This window comes from Ambystoma mexicanum, chromosome 1q (genome assembly GCF_040938575.1).
Source record: "Ambystoma mexicanum isolate Mex_15411 chromosome 1q, UKY_AmexF1_1, whole genome shotgun sequence".
Lineage (NCBI taxonomy): Eukaryota > Metazoa > Chordata > Amphibia > Caudata > Ambystomatidae > Ambystoma > Ambystoma mexicanum.
Genome location: NC_090922.1, coordinates 264,809,735 through 264,829,531, shown reverse-complemented (window position 1 = coordinate 264,829,531; position 19,797 = coordinate 264,809,735). Strand labels below are relative to the sequence as shown.

The 19,797-nt window shown below is 45.0% G+C and overlaps 1 protein-coding gene across 2 annotated transcripts in view; it reads right to left on the bottom strand.

Moving 5' to 3' along the window:
* Window positions 1-19,797, bottom strand: part of PLCG2 (phospholipase C gamma 2) — a 953,330-nt gene that overhangs the window by 504,817 nt on the left and 428,716 nt on the right. For both annotated transcript variants that reach the window (XM_069638435.1, XM_069638443.1), the window contains exon 5: window positions 1,786-1,833. In XM_069638435.1, the coding sequence (XP_069494536.1) occupies window positions 1,786-1,833 (48 nt within the window). The remainder of the gene's footprint in view (window positions 1-1,785; window positions 1,834-19,797) is intronic.

Sequence of the window (19,797 nt, the reverse complement as noted above, 5' to 3'; positions counted from 1 at the left end):
GAGATATTTGACAAAATATAGTCTTTTTGCATCATGTAGCCCAATAATTATGCTTTAAAACACCTTGATTTTGCAACTGTCCAGCTGTACACATAATCCATCTCCTTGACTCTCTGACTCTGCATGGGTTATTTTGGGCATAGGCCCCCAATGCCTTCATGGCATGAGTTTGCAGAGTTTTGGAAGATAGTCAAATCACTGATGCATACCTATGCATCCAAGAATCCAAGAATTCCACCCTCTATGCTATATGCCACTAGCATTCCCTTTTGACTTCATTATGTGTTGCAAAGTGACAAAGCACTTAAAACTATTGGAATGGTTACTGGTGCATATTACAAATACTGCCTAAGAGAGCATAATATAACATATGAGCCAAGACACCAAAAACACAAGGAGGAAGGAACTGATGATGCAAGGGTATCGGTGCATGGAAGCAGACAATGAAAAGACATGATGTGAAGGAGGGGTGGGTGGCAAAGGGTAGTAGGGGTGGATTGGGAACACATGAGAATTGTGAAGCTTCCGTCATCCAATAAAACAAAGAAAGGAGAATAGGAAAATGAGACACAAATTGACAAATGATAAAAAACATTTAAAAAATAAGTCTACTCCTGGAAAATTGATGACAAGCAATATTAATTACATAACAGATAACTGCAGAAAATCCAAGAAGGAGTTGCATGGAAAACACAGAGAAAAGAAATACGTTTTTGCAATATGTAATCCATATTTAGGCTCTAAGTCTGAGAAGTATACATTTGAAAGGTACAATTTATATTTAGAAGTGTAACCAAGGAAGTTTTTTTCTTCTCGGGCAAGGATGTTACAAAACAGAATAACTGCGTATTACATGACCAAAAAATAAAATGACTTGAATCAGAATAATAAATACTACAGAGAATAGACACGTAAGGGTTCAATTGTGTTTGTATGTAGCTATACTACAGACATGTAGGGGAAAAGGGGGGAAATTAACCTTTAATTACTTGTTAAGGCTTTGTATATGATTGAAAGAACGAAATGAGAAAGGAGAGGAGGAACACGAATGAGCTAGCATAACAATGTTATCTTTTATTGCACTACTGAAGTTGCACTTTCTTAAACCATCTGCCATGATTTTCATTTGTTCAGCATACATTATTTCAATGAGAAACCATTTAAAAAAGACAAAAGAAAACTTTGACCACCAACGGAATACTATGGCCCTCCAAACATTGTTCCCTGGCTGTGCCTAAATACATCAGTCCAGGATGCATAATAAACTATCTTCAGTGAGGGGTCCCATCCTATCGAATGCTCTCTCTGGACACTGAAGACAAATGACAAACTTAATGTCAGGAAGAAACCAAAAACAATGTTATAGCAAACAACAGGCTAGGTCAGCCTGTACCTCACTGAAGATCCTGCCATTTCCAGAGAAACCCATTCTTACATGAATTGGAGCCAAAGTCGTGCTCATTCTTTTGCTTATTTTTACATTTCTGTTATGAACATTTTCTGTTACATGGGTTTAATTTTATAATGAATGGACAGTGGCATTATCCTGAAAAGTGCGTTTTGCGATATTAAAAGATCGAATAAACAGATATAAGAATAACTGAAGAGATCGCTCAAACATGTCCGGCCTACTAACATGATTCAGAAGTAATCTTTTCACTCATACAGCAGTGGGGCGTTTGTGTAAAATGCCCCCATTATGTTCATCATTCAAATGTAATTCTGCATGAGAAAAGGAATGTTCTATCAAATAGAAAGTAAGAAAAACTTGTGAAATCAACTTACCTGCTGCGTCTGGTTTGATCGATTGAATAGATTTGCTTCCTTAACCAGCTAAAAAAGAAAATGGATTTATAAAATAAATGTTAAACAAAGTAGGGTCGGACAAAGCACATATTTATCAGATTACAGTATCATTGGCTGTAAAACCTGTATTTGTTCACAACAAAATGGAGCCCCTGTGAGACCAAATAAAGAGACGTAGTAGTAAACAACCTGACCTGACAGATGGGAGAAAAAGAGACGTTGCCACACTCAAGCACAGGTACAGTCTGCCCCCTCCTTAGTTTGGGGGTGTTCTAGAAATAGCGATGTGCAATCATGTCCTTGCTCCTTGATGCACAAACAATCTCACTCCGTTCCAGTTAGGGTATTCAGTCAATCAATTAACTTTAATTCAGAAACATTACCAACAAATGTACACTTAACACAATGAAAAATGTCATTATCCAATTTCATTGCATATCGACAAATCTTGTATAAAATAGGACAAACATCACAGAAGCATTCCAATTATCTCAAATAAAATAAATAATATTTCATCGAAGGATTAAAGATTAATGTGTCATCAATTATCCATAGCTCTAATTTGTAGTGCAGTTTAAAAAAAAGGCTTGTCATGCCCACGCATCACTTTATCAGGGATTAATTTAAAATGCATAAATGCAGGGAAGCATTGTCTTAAAACACTAGATTTTAGGGTAACATTGTAGTAAAACAAATGTGGGCCTATCTGGAATGAAATGGTAAAAGATTCAACACAGACACTTCCGCATTTGAGCAGAAAGGGAATATATTATTTGGGTCACACAACATTTGCTGCCAAGCCAATGTTTTCCCTGTAGACATGATATCAAACATAAAACGAGTGAGCCACTTCCTCTCTATGAATACTGGTATCTATATCAGGTAGTCCTCAATTCTTTAATGTGCAGAAACAATACAATCAACCATAATTTTATTTTTCTTATGCTTTGGATCCCCCTTTGTCCCACACCACTCTCATTTAGCTGATGAACAACACTTCTCTTATCTCCACTGATGACGTATGTTGGAGTAGAGGACTGATGAAGAGCGTGATTGAGCCAAGGTAGACTCACTAGGAACCTGCAACTGTAAATGCATCCCTGGATCTGTCTACACCATGTAGCAAGGGAGCTGCTCCTCAAACACAACCGATGAAGAGTGGGTCTAACACACACACAGCAACAGAAGAATAAGTTACTTACCAACTGTAACGTTCTTTCTATTGGATGTTCCTCCCACGTATTCCTCATCTTAGATATATCTTTACCTTCAGCTTACATGCTTCGGATAAACCTTTCTCTCTCCACCATACATGTCCATCTGCCCTCCAATACGTCTTCCAAAAAGAGAGGATCTTCTCTCGCAAGAGGTAGGTCACATTCTCCATCCAGAGGTCAAGACACTCAACCTGCACGCATGGCTTCTGAGAGGCTGAGATACAAGGATTGTGACCTTCCGGATGACGTCATGGAGATCTTGCTTTCGGCCAGAAGGCCAGCAACTAAATCTCTGTACCGGTGTCATTGGAACAAGTTCAGTAACTGGTGCAGAGATAAGAATCTGGACCCGTTTCAGTGTAATATTCCCACAATATTGTATTTTCTGTTATACTTGGCTAATCTGGGGCTCCAGGTTGGCACGATAAAGGGTTATTTAGCAGCGCTATCTATTTTCAAGCGCTCAACAGAGGAAGAATCTTACTTCAAGATACCTTTGCTAACACAATTCTTAAAAGGTCTAAATGATGTGTTTCCTCCAATACCTTTTCAAGTACCTGTGTGGGACTTAAACTTAGTATTAAAGTTCCTCACATGCATTCCATTTGAGAATTTACATTCTTGTCTGTTAAGGCTCCTTACTTTAAAAACAATACTTCTTGTGGTAATTACATCAGCCCGCAGAGTAAGTGAGTTGCAGGCACTTTCTAGTGGGCCTCCTCACACCATCTTTTATAAAGAAAGTGTTCCTTACGGTTAAACCCTCTTTTTTGCCAAAAATTGTCTCAGATTTTCACTGGTCACAAAAAATAACACTGCCTGCTTTTTACCCTCCTCCTCCTCCTCACGCAAGTAAGGAAGAGGAAAGGCTACATAGATTAGAACCTAGAAGGACTCTCAGCTTCTATATTTCAAGATTGGCAAGATTACGTCAGTGTGACCAACTTTTTTTGGGCTACACTGGCCGTAAATTGGGACTGGCAGTGACAAAGCAAACATTATCTAGAGGGATAATTTTGGTTATAACTGAATGTTATAGATTGGCTGGGAAAGATCCTCCAGATGGGCTGAGGGCTCATTCAACCAGGGGCATGGCTTCTTCAACAACACTTCAGAGGGGTGTCCCAGTGCAAGATATTTGCGCAGCAGCCACATGGTCATCCATGCACACTTTTATAAAACACTATGCTCTAGATTCGACTTCTTCACAAGGAGGCCTTTTTGCTAAATCAGTACTTCATTCTGTACATGACTAATATTTCTGTACTCCCACCTCCGATACAAAACTCCTTTGGGAGTCTATCTAAGATGAGGAATAGGTGGGAGGACACAATCTATTCGAAGAACAAGTAACTTACCAACTGTAACATTCTTTCGATTGGATGTTCCTCCCACGTATTCCTCATCGACCCTCCCAGCCTACCCCTCAGTACAGTTTACGTGGTTTACACTCAAAATTCCTTTAAGGCTTAGGTCAAAAGAGGCATACCATTAACTACAATCTATTGGCTACAATATACGAAAAAACAGAACTAAGGCCAACGGGCGCGCTCGAGGCATTTATACAGTGAATGACGTCGGCGCTCGACGGATGCCGCCGAGGGACATTGACGCCGCAGCCTCGAGTGGAGCGCCCTCTGGTGGAGAGAGAACATTTTTTCTGAAGCAGCAAAGTAGAAGGTAAGGATATATCTAAGACGAGGAATACGTGGGAGCAGGCCTCCAGATAAGGTGCATACCTGGCCTTTTTACGCATGAAAATCTTTGCAATACGACAGCTTTATTATTTTCCTGTGTACATTTACACACAAGGTTAGAGCAGAGGGCAGTGCAAAGGTCAGGTTACTTGTCACAAACCAGAACGCTTCTTTTGATTTTTATTTACATGGATGTAATTGCAAGCCATGCCATGGATAAAAGCCTCTGAAACAGAATGTATTTCTCTGAAGCTTTAAAAAAAAAAAAAACTCAACATTGTGATTAAAGGAATGGTGTATTTCCATTCGGATTATGCTATGTTAATACTCATGGAGCAAATAGAAGCACTGTGCATATTTATTTTCGTAGCATTTAGGATTGTATAATTAATAAGATGGAATATAAGTTGCAATTGAGAATTAACATTTTGTAACTAATTATGCCTCTTTTCCAATGAAAGCAAAATAGTATTTCGCAATTGTATGTCAAGACGGAGGCGAGCATTAAGCTTCATCTTCTTTATTTTCCACTCTCCAGCAGTTTCAACAAATATAAACTTTGTAAAACTTTCATTTAAAAATGTAACTTTTTTTTTTTCTTCAAATAAACTTCAAGTCCCATCAATCCTGTAGTCCCATAGTCTTTGGCCATGTGACCTAGTCCTACCTGTTCCTCTGTCCTTCCTCTTCTTTTCCTGCTCTCCAAGAGATAAGTAACCATTTCATATGCTCCGTGACATGGTGTATTAGTTTGAGTGATTTAGTGTGACTATTTATAATTGTACATTTCTGTTATATCATAGAAGCGCGGGCGCGGCGCAGCGTTACATTTCTATGGTGGAATTAGAGATTTGAATGTGAGGATTCTGCGGCCCCGTCCCGCACTATCGGCACCTCAGGGGCCTGCAGACTCCTCTCGCAATATTTATTGGAGCTCCACAGCGCTGTCTTCGCGCTTGGAGCGAGTGAGCCCCCCACCCGCTCGCGTGTCAGCTACAGCGCGAGCGGGAACTTCTCCGCACACAGCATAACCTGTGAGCTCCAGCCCCCACTCTTGGGGGGGGCGGAGACAACGACCGCGCACGACGCGTGTTCAGAGGGAATCCCTCAATTGAATTAGAGCATTACACTTGTGTAAGAGGTGCCCCCGCCCTTGTGTAGGCGGGGCCTAACACAGAAGGCTCCGTGTGGGGAGAGACTTCGAAGCAAAGACATCGATCGCTTTGCTACGGAGCAGTAATAAGCTCCAGTTTCTTCATAATTATCAGATTTAAGTTTGGTAAGACACTTTTAAGTGGAAATCTACACGAGGGACAGTGCAAGAGTCCCAGGAAATTACTGCACAACATATACTGGGTGCAGATAAGGTGCAGCCTCACTGAGTGGATCTGTGGACGTGCCACTACACATTGCTAAGGTATTTAAGGCACCTGACAGCACTAATATGTCTCATTACGAATGGAGTGAGGAAGAACAGGAGGCAGTCTCGCATGAGGACCTAGCCTATAGCTTTAGAGAAGTGCTGGGCGATTCACTAACAGGGGCAGTGGCTCAGGGAGTTAGACCCCTGCAGGAGAGACTCCAGACCATCAAACAATTTTTGAGCCAGAAAAACTTAAGCACTGATGAAAGCACGTCCACAAGGGTCTCAGCAAAGGGCCCTAAGGAGTGTAACAAGGCCCGGAAGAGCGAAGAGCAGGTCAGGATCAAAGGCCCCAGAGGCTTCTGATGCTTTCAGAAAACTAAGGGAAACGTTCATGAGAAAATCGCAGGTGCCGAGCCTCGAGACCCCCTACCCAGGGGACGATAATATGGGCAACATACAGGAAGGATTCCGCGAAGAGGAAACACAAGAATCCCTGAACTCCTCACAGGAGGAAGCAGAGAATGAAGAGGACGTAGAAAGCCAGCCTCCTCCGAAGAAAAGGCTCAGAAAGATGAACAACCTATAAGAGGAGGAACCCTCCGATATGTTCCAACCTGAGGAAATAAGAAATCCTAGATCATCGGAATGGGTACCCTCTCCGAGGGCAGCGAAATACATGATGCAAAGGCTGCGTAAGGCATTAGAGAAGGAAGTAAGGCAGAGGATGAGACCGGAGTGTCCGAGGCCAGACTTGCCGGGCAAGTGGCAGAAGCCCCGGAACTCGACCCGAAGATGCTCTCTTTCATCGCTAAGTCGAACAGAGATCCCAGAAAAGGGATAGACCGTTCCTGGAAGAGCTGCCAGGAAAAGATCCTGGACATAGCTGGTCCGCTAGCGAAAATCATGGATCTAGCGGAACGGGCTAAGGACACTGGAGAGGAGGTGGACCCAGGAGTCCTAGCAAACTGGGCGCAGAGGGCCGTGTGCCAACTACGCAACGCGAATTGCGTGATTTCATCAGAACGCAGAAGAGGCCTCCTGCTTAAAATCGACAAGAAATTAGGAGATCTGTTGTCTTATGAAGCAGGCCAGGCAGCGCAAGGACTCTTATTCGGCGACACATTTGGCAAAGAAATGGGGAGGTTCGTGGGAACATACGCCTCCCTAGAAAAGGCGCAAGCGTCAATGAAGAAGATCTTCCCCGAGAGAGTTTTTGGTGGGACCGGTCGGTTCAGAGGCCGAGCGACCGGTCGCTCACAAGCATTCAGGAGGCCTCAGGGAAATAGAAACAACTACTGGGAGAAAAGACAACCAGACTCATTCTTCCCACCAAGAGGTCGCTTCCCGAGAGGGAGGAGAGGCAGAGGACAAGGAAGAGGATACAACCTCCCCACAGGTGAGAGTTTGCATATACCCTCCGGTTGGGGGGAGAACAGCGATGGTCTGGGAAAACTGGCGCTCGCTTTCCAACGATGCCTGGGTCCTTCAGACAGTGAAAGGCATGCACATAGAGTTCATAGGGACCCCCATGCAAGGCCAAACGCCCCGTCCTCTAGCCGCGACACAGATAGAGAAAAAGCTATTATATGTAAAATTACAAAAGCTAGCAGAGAAGCGAGCGATAGAGCAATGCGAAACGTTCCCAAAATTTGTGAGCAACTGTTCTTGCTCCAACGAAAGGACAAAGTAAGACCTGTAATAAATCTAAAGAACATGAACAGATGGGTAGTCTACAATCATTTCAAGATGGAAAGGACCCCTCAGCTCAGGGATACGCTCAGGCAGGACGACTGGCTAGTGAGAATAGATTTGAAAGATGCATACCTGACGATACCAGTACACAAGGAGTTTTTCCCCTTCCTGGCATTCGACTGGGACGGGCAATTATGGCAATTTGCCACAATGCCTTTTGGACTGGCGTCAGCGCCATGTGCATTTACGAAGATCATGAAGCCAGTAGCAGCAGCGATCAGGGAGAAGGGGATGCGCATGTTTATATATCTGGACGATATCCTACTGATAGCCAGCTGCAAGGAAACACTCCTTTATCAAGCCGACTGGGTGGTGAAGCTCCTGCCGTCTCTACGATTCTTAGTGAGCCAGGAGAAATCGGAGTTGAAACCAACCAGGAGATTAGAATTCCTAGGGTTCATCTTGATACCAGGACAGCGACTCTGGAGCTTCCAAGCAGGAAGATCAGAGACATAAAAAGAGAATTGAGAACATGCCTCAGCAAGACCGTCATATCCCTCCGCACTATAGTGCGAGTGGTAGGCTTGTTAGCAGCCTCGATACAAGCGATTTTTCTAGGTCCGCTTCATTATCGAGCTCTGCAAAGGCTAAAAATAAGACACCTACAACAAGGTCTGCATTACCACCACCTAGTTCACATCGACCAGGAGTCCAGGACAGAGCTACAGTGGTGGTTGGTGAACATGGAAGCATGGAACGGAAGAACCATTTTCGGCGACCGTCCAGATTTGATAATAGAGTCAGATGCCAGCCGAGCAGACTGGGGAGTCCGATGCGGGGATCTCCAGTCAGGAGGGAGGTGGAGCGCGGAAGAACTCCAGCTGCACATCAACTGTCTGGAATTGTTAGGCGGATCTTTTGCGATCAAGGCTTTTACCAAAGGGAAAGTGAATTCCTGTATTCTGTTGAAAATGGACAACATTTCAGCAGTCAAGTACATAAATCATTTAGGCGGGACGAGATCCAGGTTGCTGGCAGAGATAGCCAAAGAGTTTTGGCACACCTGTCTGGAATCAGGGATTTCAGTAGTAGCCGAGTAACTTCCGGGATCGCTGAATGTGATAGCGAACTTGAACTCCAGATACCTCTCAGACTCCAGCGATTGGATGCTGGAGCGGAGTATATTCCGACAGTTGGAAGAACTGTGGGGACCGATTCACACAGATCTGTTTGCGTCCAGACTGAACGCACAGAAAGAGAGATTCTTCAGCTGGAGATTAGACCCAGCAGCAGCAGGGGTGGATGCTTTCCTGCAGGATTGGAGAGACCAGGTACTGTACGCTTTCCCACCATTCATAATGATGAGCAGGGTACTAGCGAAAGTGCGCAGGGAGGCGGCGAGCCTCATAGTAGTAGCTCCGATCTGGAAATCGCAAGTATGGTTTCTGACGCTCATGGAGCTGTTAATAGATTACCCGAGACGATTACCTCAAGGAGTGAGCCTGCTCACGGACCTAGTTGGGTCATATCACCCTCTGAGAGTGAAGGGGACTCTACCGCTCATAGTGTGCAGGATAGCAGGAGACGCTGGAATCTCCCAGGAATTTCGGCACAGGCTGCGAGCCTCATCGCCGAGTCCTGGGCACCCTCTACCAGAAGAAGCTACGACGCAGCTTGGAATAGGTGGTCGACTTGGTGCAGAAGGAGAGGTATTCATCCCGTTTCTGCCTCTCTAGTCGAAATAATACATTTTTTAGCAGAACTTCTACAAGACGATAAAGCTTACAGGACTGTAGGAGTTTATAGATCCGCAATCTCAGCAGGACATCTGCCGATAGAAGGAAAACATAGCTGTGTTCAGGCTCCTGAAAGGGATAAGATTTAGGAAACCCCTGCAACCAAGATACGACACTCTATGGGACGTGTCGATAGTGCTGAAGCTCCTAGCAGACTGGCCCAACAACAGATATCTGTCCATGGGACAGTTGTCTGGAAAACTAGCTATGCTCCTGTGCATGGCATCATGCAGGAGAGTAGCAGACGTAAAAGCATCAGAGATCAATCGGAAGACTTATGGGCCAGAAGGAGTGACCTTCAACATAGCCAGAAGGACGAAAACAGATTCCTCTACGATCACTTACCCATATATGCAAGACCACCCTAAATGGTGCGTGGCGACATGTATTAAAGAATACGAGAACAGAACAGCAGGAGTGAGGCCGGCAGGAATAACTCAATTATTGATAGAGCGTAGGAAACCGCATAGAGGAGTAGCAACAGCCACTATAGCGAGATGGGTTAGGGACATTATGAACCCGGCAGGCATTGATATGTCCAAATTCGATGCACACTCATTCAGAGGTGCGATGGCCTCGAAAGCATTAGGTCAAGGCGCAGCATTGCAAGATATCATGAAAGCAGCAGATTGGGCTAGTGATTCAACGTTCAGAACGTTCTATTTTAGGCCAATAAACACAATAGCAGATGCTGTGGTACGAAGCTTTGAACAAGCTTAATGCTCGCCTCCGTCTTGATATAGAATGAAGATTCCCCCTGCTAATAGCACAGGGAGCTCTTGATTCTATTAAAGACAAGGAGGCGAGCATTAAATTCCCGTCCCGAATACACAGGTGGATGCAATGATGAAGAATTGATGTGAGGCATTGTTGATAATTAACATGACTATTCCTTCCAGAATAGGGTGTGTGTTCCCCGCCCTAACATATACAATTTTTGTTTCTTCCTGGCATTAGGGGATGAGCAAAAGAACAGCTGAAAGTCCTAATCAGATCAGGTTGCCTGGAGCCAACTCGCAAGTTCAAATGAGAGAGACCAATCCAGCTCAAAGCAGGAGGTTCTGCGCAAGTTGACCAGTTAGTTATGCAGTTAAAGAAGGATTGCAGTTGGAGCAGTCAAAGAAGAGGAAGGACAGAGGAACAGGAAGGACTAGGTCACATGGCCAGAGACTATGGGAATACAGGATTGATGGGACTTGAAGTTTATTTGAAAAAAAAAAAAAGTTAAAGTTTTAAATGAAAGTTTTACAAAGTTTATATTTGTTGAAACTGCTGGAGAGTGGAAAATAAAGAAGATGAAGCTTAATGCTCACCTCCTTGTCTTTAATAGAATCAAGAGCTCCCTGAGCTATTAGCAGGGGGAATCTTCATTGTATTTTTCAGACTTCCTGTGCTGTGTGCATAATCATGTGGAGGCAGATAATTATTACACTTGAAATTTTGCCCTAATTATAAAAACAGTGGTAAAATGATGACTATGCATGGTCTAGTTTACATCCATTCAACCTTGCAGTCAATGGGGTACTTTACTATAAATGGTCAGTGGCAGCAGTCTTTGCTCAAGGGTGAGTAATTGTCATTACACCAATCACAGGTGTTCTCGCCTCTCAAATCTTGAAGACTAAAATTAAAACATCCAAAACCTGACTCTCCAGGAAGTGCAAGTGCTGTTAAAAACAGTTCCATGTGTACTTGAAATAGAAACTCAGCAAAACCTGTCCCTGTGATAATCCAGATAGGTATTTAACTTTATGTAGCGCTTCATACGTGGTACGTCCAACATCTAGGCATTGTGATTATTATACCTCAGTCGATACTCAGTTAAATGACCTCTGAAGGATGTTAGCCAATAAGATAGCTCAGCCAGTTGAGCACTCGTTGCTGAGATCGGAACCTGATCTGTAGGTTGCAGTTTCGAATCCTGGCAAGGCTAACTCAGTCTGTCATCCTTTCGAGGTCGATAAAGGAGTATCGACTTTGTTTGGGTGATAATTTTTGGGATACATATGTTCTATGGACAGTGCTTTGCCTAAAGTGCTGTATAAATAACCATTTCACCATGAGATTAGATATAGAATTTAGCATGGATTCCTTGCCTCCCTACACACTTGTATCATAACATTGGCATACCATTAGGTAGTAATGGCTCCAGGAAATGAGGGCTTTCAATAAACAGCAAAAGACAATTCTGCTATCGAAACCTCAAAACACACAATGCAATTCATGCTTGCTTTACTATGTAATTGGCTAGGTTTTTGTTTTAAACATTTAAAAATATACAGGAAAGCTCAAATGGCCAGACTTAAAGAAATAATGAAAGGTGTATTCTGTCACAATACAGAAAGCTGCCACCTAGTAATGATTTCCATACAGTTTTTGCACACGTCTGCTGGATGACACATACATTTTACTCTCTTGCAAAAGAGGAAAGTAATTTTGACACACTTAAAATCACATTTACTCTCAAAGTTTAAAAATAGGGAGTAAAATACTCCCACCTCAAAATCTTATCTGGAGCACTGCGTGGCAGGATACAATTCATTCGAAATATCGTTTAGATTTAGATCAGTATAAAGTACAAAGGTCCGGGTGGATTCTTTAAAAAAAATGAGGACTTTGTTTTCTGTATTTTTCCATAGGGGTCCTGGTCCCAAACATGAGAGCCATAGAAGCCAATGGCCTGTGTTTTAGTGAATGACATATGAAAGATCTCCTCAATTGATTGTTTGCCAATAAACTTTATGCACTTGAATCATAAACATGGCTTGCTTGCATATATGGGCAGAACGATTTAGATTTTCACATAACACAGTGCTAAGATAATTAAATTGCTTTACTTGTTCCAATATGACTGAAAGGGTACTTTTATTCCTTTAACTTCCTATTATTAATATCCTGGATTTACCTTTATTGACCGGGAGCTCTCGGTTCCTACAAGCCAATCAGCTCCAGAAGGCACTTGGGGTCTCGCCAGGATGAAAGTCTTGTATGTGTAGCTAAGCAGGGCACTGACCTCTCTCCTATTAGTGGAACATACCGACTTCTGTCCACCAACTCCCACTACAGGGAGTTGGTATAAATGTTTAATAGGAGCAGGGCCTAGAGGCACCATTGCCAAACAGCTCCGACAACTACAAAGCCCTTTGTGCACTTCTCTCTAAGGCCATATCTCACGCAGGCCCTGGTATCTTACTGTAGCTGTGGGCGAGGGATCTGCATGGCTCTCAGGGTTTCCCATAATGTTGGCTGGTTTAGCATGTAAAGGGCAGAGGAGAGATTCATGAAGGACATGTAGATAGGGGTTGTATAAACAAAGTAATAGTGCTCAGCAAATATAGATTCACTGTTTGCTCTCCCATACCAACCCATGCCTGAAGAGACCTAGGGCATTGCCCATGATTCCCATATCATATGCCCACATAGCCAACACTGATTATACAAATCTCCCAAAGATCATTGATGTCCCATCAAGAAGGGAGTAAAGGCGATAAGATTTGGACAAATTCCTATACAATCCAATAAGACACATGATGTTAAATATGATTATAAGACACATGATGTTAAATACACTTGTAAGCATGCCAAGATTTACAACACAATTATAAATAGGTCAGCTGGTACAGCATCTGGCCCTGTACTCCTGAGCGAGGCCTGAGACACAATTACATGTTTTACTTCCTAAAGAGAAAACGCATGGCTACTACCTTATTTACAAGACGAAGATCCCAAAAACCCAGTGAGTGGGCAGCAAAGTGGCTGTGAGTCAAACTGGATCATAAACACCTGAAAAGAAGGTGATTCAGAGTGACGAGGCAAGATGAATGTACTGCCACCTACCTGGCTTCTGTGTAAACCCCTGTGATGTCACTGGCCCTAATGACCAGCTGTCTTTGGGGCATGCTCCATACTCTAGCTCTTGCTAGGCTCGTGATGCCCATTTCACCTTTGCCTTATTGAAATCCTTCTTACAAGCTATGCGATTAAGGCCAGTGGTGCTAGAATTCCTTTAATCAGATTTAAGTGAGAGTAGAAGTTGCTATTTAATGCACCTACCAACTCCAGCATACCAGGCCGCATTATTTTATGCCTTTCATTTTTTAACTGTATTTAAACTTGTTAAGAACAAGATCATAATAGTCTGGTAACAATTCTCAGAGTGCTACTAAGTCGCCAAGACAAAGTTCTAAGACAAAGTTCTATGTCACTTGATGCAGGCTTCAAGATGTGAGACTGTTAGGAAAGATTTCATAATTGTATGTAATTTTCCCTCGATGTGGCAACCCACAAACTTTTTGTTGTTGTTTTACACCCTGATCTAGACTTTGCCAGAGAAGAGAAGCCTTCCGCCGCACTCCTCCGGGCTTTCGCTCAATTCTTATGGGGAAACTGACATGCTCTTAAGACAGTCAGTACTGGGAGACTTCGTTTCCCTTAGTCCTTTCTTCATGTTGCAGCTTTTTGTGCAACATGAAACAAGAGTGCTGCGTAATTTACATTTCTGCGCTCTTGGGTCTCTAGTCATTCCAAAGGCCCTAGAAACTCTCGGTGGACTTATTATGAACTGTGCAAGTGTGTCACGGACGGGACTGGTTGCAGCTATCGTTTCTCTTGTGTTTTGAACCCTTTTTCACCATGTTATTCGCGCTTACCGCGTTTGGCACAAATGAGTGGCCTGGCTCCAAAATGGCCATGCCACGAGGTTCTTTGTCCTGTCCGCTGACCGTCTTGCCCCTTCACCTTCCCCCAGGTCGAGCCGACTCGGGACAGTCCTTATTTGGTAATGCACTTTCCCGTGAAACACAACGCTTTCGCGGGCTTCTGCATGCCTTGGGTGCGCCTCCAGGATGTGGGCTGGGATGTCTGTTGCCAATACACATCCTGGGTGCCAGAGAGTCTGTAGTGTCCTGAATGCCTGGGACCACTGTGTTCCGTGATAGGTCCACGTATGGTGTGAGTGTTTGCGACCAGATCTCCCATTAGGTCCTCTCTGTTTTGGCGCAAAGGGAACTTTGGATAAGAGGAGGCTGGAAACACCATTACCATGTCGATATCCTGAGTTCACACCGAACAAGGGATAAGGAGCCAAGTATCCTGCAACAAGAAGCTGAGACATGAAACCGCTGGGGACCCACTGAAGGTTTGGCACCCTGAACTGCTGTCGTCCTGCGAGACCCCTCTGCATCTGATCGTCCTAGAAGGTCTGCAAAGGCACTTCGACCCATTGGAATAGTGGGATCAACTATTCCCGGCACCTTCATCAAACCCTGCAAGTAAGCCTCTTCGGAAGTGTCCCTGGGCCAACCAGTGGGCTGACCAGCTTACGCAGGACGCTTTGCTCTGTCACCACCGCCTTTCGGGGAAGCCCTCGAAACTTGGTCTACTGCTTGCTCTGTGTCCACGGCACCCTCACACCAAATTCGTACACTTGGCATTCCCAGGTCTGAAGTGAGACGAGTGCGCCCGGACCAGAGTAAACGCGGTTGCCATGTTGCCCTGCTGTGGTAACAACCTGTGCACGTCCGTTGCATTTGGGACACCCTCGACCCTGCATCCTGCTATGCAGAATCTACACGGAGTCGAGACGTCCTGATCATCGCAGCTGAACCTGCCAGCAACGTGAACTGAACTGGAGAAGTCTGGGTCTGCCTGCGTCGGGGACCGGTGAGTAGTCCATACCCCAACCGGTGGCCCCTCGCACAGGAGCCCGTTTCTTTTCCACCGCTGTTGCGAAATAGCAACTCTATCCCGCACTCTCACCCTACCTCTGCCCACAAGTGGAGGCCTTGCTTGAGTAGTGGGGACTTGTTCGGCATCATTTCTTTCACCTTCCTGAACTGCCCGATATCCTTGAAGAGGCCCTCCTTTGTCCATTGGCACCAGCGCGGGCAGGTACTTGCATAAGGCTCCTCTCTTCGTAGGGCTTGGACTTCCTCCTAGTTAGGTGTATTTCGGATGACGAACTGGGTCTAATGATTACTTGCACTGCCTGTTTTCCTCCCCATCTAGGTGGTCTACATATTACGTGCTCCTAACTCCTTAGACCCCGCGGTCTTGTATATATATTGGGCCTCATTACACGGTAGGCGGTAACCATGGCGCAATTAGCGCCATGGTTGCCGCCGGTATTTTACCGTGTCCGCCTTGGTGGATGGCGGAATTACCGCCCTACTCCAAGGTGAGCGGGGGCGGTAATTCCCCATTCACTAAGGCACTTCCCCATTCCCATTTTTGCCCCCATAGGGCTCAATGGGAATGGGGAAGGCGCTAATTACAGTACCGCAAATTGCGGTACCGTAATTAGCACCAAGGTCCCTTAGCGGGCCCGTTCCTTAACGGCTGGTAAAACCAGCCGTTAAGGTCGGGTCCCGCAAAGGGACCTCGTAGTAAGGCGGTAAGGGTTTACCGGTACCGGTGCCCTTACCGGTACCGGTAAACCCTTACCGCCTACCGTGTAATGAGGCCCATTGTATTGATTGTGATGTGTTGGTTTACTTTAGTATTATTGTGATTCTTTGCTATGGTCGATGTTACAAAGGCCTTGTAATAAATGAACCTATATTTTGAATATAACACTTGTCTGGAGTAATTTGTAAGTGTCCTTGCTTTGTGTGCTCATTGAGGTCTTTCCGTCACCCTCACCCCTCTTGAGACTTAGTCTTGACCGCCGCCATCGCTACCCTGATTGGTCTGGCTTGTCCAGAGGTTACCCTGTTCCAAGAAACTAGACTGGCCTCCTGAACCTCTGCCCCTCCAGGTCAGAGTTCAGAAATCCATCTTAACAAATTGGTGTACAGCGGTGGGATACGACTGAAGGTATCCAGTGTTGCGCACGAGCGAAGGCATTTCAAGGTATTCCTAACAGGACACGTAGTGAATTGTCATAGTATAACTTTTTAAAGGCCATATTCCTATCTAACTGTATGGAAACAAGTACCTTGTTAACTTTAAATGCTTCTAAATCCGAAACATTGAAAAAGATGTGTGCTGAGAGAGGTGTCTCCTCTCAAGGCACCAAAATGGAAATGATCCAAAGAATCATGGCGTGGCAAGAAGCTCAGCTTAGCGCTATAACTTCAGAGGACAGTGCAGAAGGAGGTGGGGCTGCTCTCACTAGTAGAACTGACAGTTCTGCCGCTGCACTGGTCCCCAGCGACCATGAGGACAGGGAGGATGAAATGTCCAATGTTTCATCTGCCAGTGCTGATGGTTAGGCCATACTTGAATTCAAGAAGCAAGAGCTCCTGTTTAGGCACAAGGAGCTTGATTTCAAAATGGCCAAACTAAAAATCGAACAGGTAGAAAAACAGAAAGACAGGGATCACCAGTTGGAACTGACCAAGCTCCAAGTTGCCAATGGATCCAAGGGTCCTGGTCATGGGTCTGGGGCCTCCTCTCATCCAAGGTTTCCAAAAGATCTGCTCAGTGTGTATGAGGAAAAGAATGACATTATGGACTGGCTGAATACATTTGAGTATGCATGTGAAGTTCAACAAGTTGACAATGCTGATAAAATTGCCTGGTTACTTAGCAGACTGCCCCATTCTGGCTCCAGTGCCATTATGGAAATGTTGAAGGCTGAGAAAGCAGATTTTGCAATTTTGAAGCAGACTCTCCTTTTAAAGTTTCGAAAGACTCCTGCCCAATACTTAAAAAGATTCAGAGAGTATAAGAAAAAAGAAGGTGGTACTTGGGTATCTTATGTCACCGAATCCTTAAAAAACTTGACTGGCTGGGTCGAAGGTTATAAAGTTTCTACCTTTGAAGGTATGATAAGTCTTGCCATGCTGGAACAGATTTTTGCATCTTCTTCCCCTGAGCTTAAGCAGCATTTGGCAGATTCAAAGGAGATAGATCCTAAGAAGCTTGCCATTGCAGCAGATTTATGGGTGTCACATCGAGTGTCCCATAAGGACACGACTCATCCTGGTAAGCAGGAAGAAAGGAAAAAGTCCAAAGATAAGGAGGGTGGGGAAACTGATAAATTTTCCCAAAAGGGCCACAAAAAGAAAAATAAGGGTAAGCCACAAGAGAACTCACAGGGTAGTGGAGGTCAGCCTCCAAAACAGAACTCTGGTTATAATAAGCCTCCCTATATAAACAGACCCAATGGATCTTGTTTTGCTTGTGGAGCAACTGACCACGTGAAGGGGGATCCCAAATGTAAGGTCAAAACCTTGGGGGTCCACTCTGTTAATCTGGCCTTCTCCTCCTATGAGGTAGAAGAGATTACCGGAGCATCCTTCTCCTTAGACTCCTTCCCCAGCGGGATAGAAGCTGAGGTAGTTTTAGTTTCCCTGGGTTCCTGGGAGCCTAAAGTCGCAGAGGCTTATGCTTGGATTCCAGATAACACCAAACACTACTTTAAAGACAGTGTGCTGATCAATGGAGTAGATACTCCAGCTCTTAGGGATAGTGGGTGCAGTCGAACTGTAGTGGATTCTACCTTGGTAGACTCAGAGGAAGTTGCCAGAGCTACTCTGATGCTCACTAAGTTGGCTGACGGCCCACCTCTCATGTTCCCAGTAATACCTGTAAATCTTACTAACAATGGTACAGCAGTCAGGATTCCAGTGAGCATTCAGAGGAGTGTCCCAGGAAAGGTCTTGTTGGGCAATGATCTCCGAGCTTTAGGGCTTGTGGGAGATACTGCTGACCAGGGGCGTTGCTAGGGGGGGCTAAGGGGGCTATAGCCCCTGATCTTTTGGTTGTAGCCCCGGATAGAATCTCAGGAGCTACAGCAAAAAGACTAGCTAGCCCCCAGTCCCAACAGTTCCGACATCAGCTAAGCCCCGGGTCTTTTCCAGACCCAGCAACTCCCCTGCTGCTGACAGACCCTGCACAAGTTCTTAAACAAGGGCAGCCTTGGCCAAGACCAATGCCCTGCCCCAGCCAAAGGGGAAACCCAAGACTAAAGGAGTCAAGAAACCAAGAAGAGGGAAAGAGAATATTCCCCCTAACTCGCCTACCACTGCGGTGGAGGTAGTTGGTCAATCACCCGGACCTGACGAGGAGATGGTGATGCATGACGTTTTTGACCCCAATGACCATCCTGAACTAAACTATTTGTTAGTAGAAGGTGGTCCTGACAGGGAATAATTCAGTAAAGGCCAATGTGAGTGCCCATCTCTGGAAGGCCTAAGGAGACAGGCCTGCTCCCAGCTTGAGGGTGAACCTCCTGTGAAGCATCGGATTTATTGGGAAGGTGGACTCCTGTATAATGAGCCCACAGAGTCTACAGAAGGAGACCATAGGAGGTTGGTGGTTCCCCTTGCTGTAAGTCCCTTCCTCCTGCAGCTGGCGCATGAGGTGCCCCTTGCTGGTCACCTTGGTATTAAGAGGACCAAGCAAAGGTTATCCATGCACTTCTACTGGCCCAAGATGGGGGTGCAAGTAGAAAGTCACTGCAGGAGTTGTGCCTCCTGCCAGTTATCTGGTAAGAGTGGTTCAACAATCCAAGCTCCATTGGTACCACTCCCAGTTGTGGGAGTACCATTCGAGAGGGTAGGGATTGACATTGTTGGTCCCCTTGACCCCAAACATCCTCAGGCAATAGGTTTAATCTGGTATTGGTCGACCATGCCACCAGATATCCTGAGGCCATCCCATTGAAAACTGTGACTGCCAAGTCAGTCGCAAAAGCTTTACTCGGCATCTTTACTAGGGTTGGCTTCCCTAAAGAAGTTGTGTCTGACAGAGGCAGCAACTTTATATCGAAGTATATGCAGGCTATGTGGAAAGAATGTGGGGTCACCTACAAGTTCTCTTCCGCATACCACCCTCAGACCAATGGTCTAGTGGAACGGTTTAACAGAACGTTAAAAATATGATTGGGCCTCTGTAAGAACCTCAGAGAAGAAAATGGGATCTTCTCTTACCATGCTTACATTTTGCCTACCGAGAGGTACCACAGGAGGGTGTTGACTTCAGCCCCTTCGAATTTCTGTTTGGTCACCCTGTGCGGGGACTCTTAGCCATTGTCAAGGAGGAATGGGAGATGCCCACTCCCCCTATTACTACCAACGTAGTAGACTATGTGTTAGGGCTCAGAAAAAGGATGGTACTCCTGATGGGTCTGGCTAGTGACAAGTTGAAGGCAGGACAAGCCCTGGTGAAACATTGGTATGACCAGAAAGCTTCCCTCATCAACTTCACACCTGGTCAGCAAGTCCTGATCATGAATCCCATAAGGCCTAGATCTTTAAAGGATAAATGGTCAGGCCCTT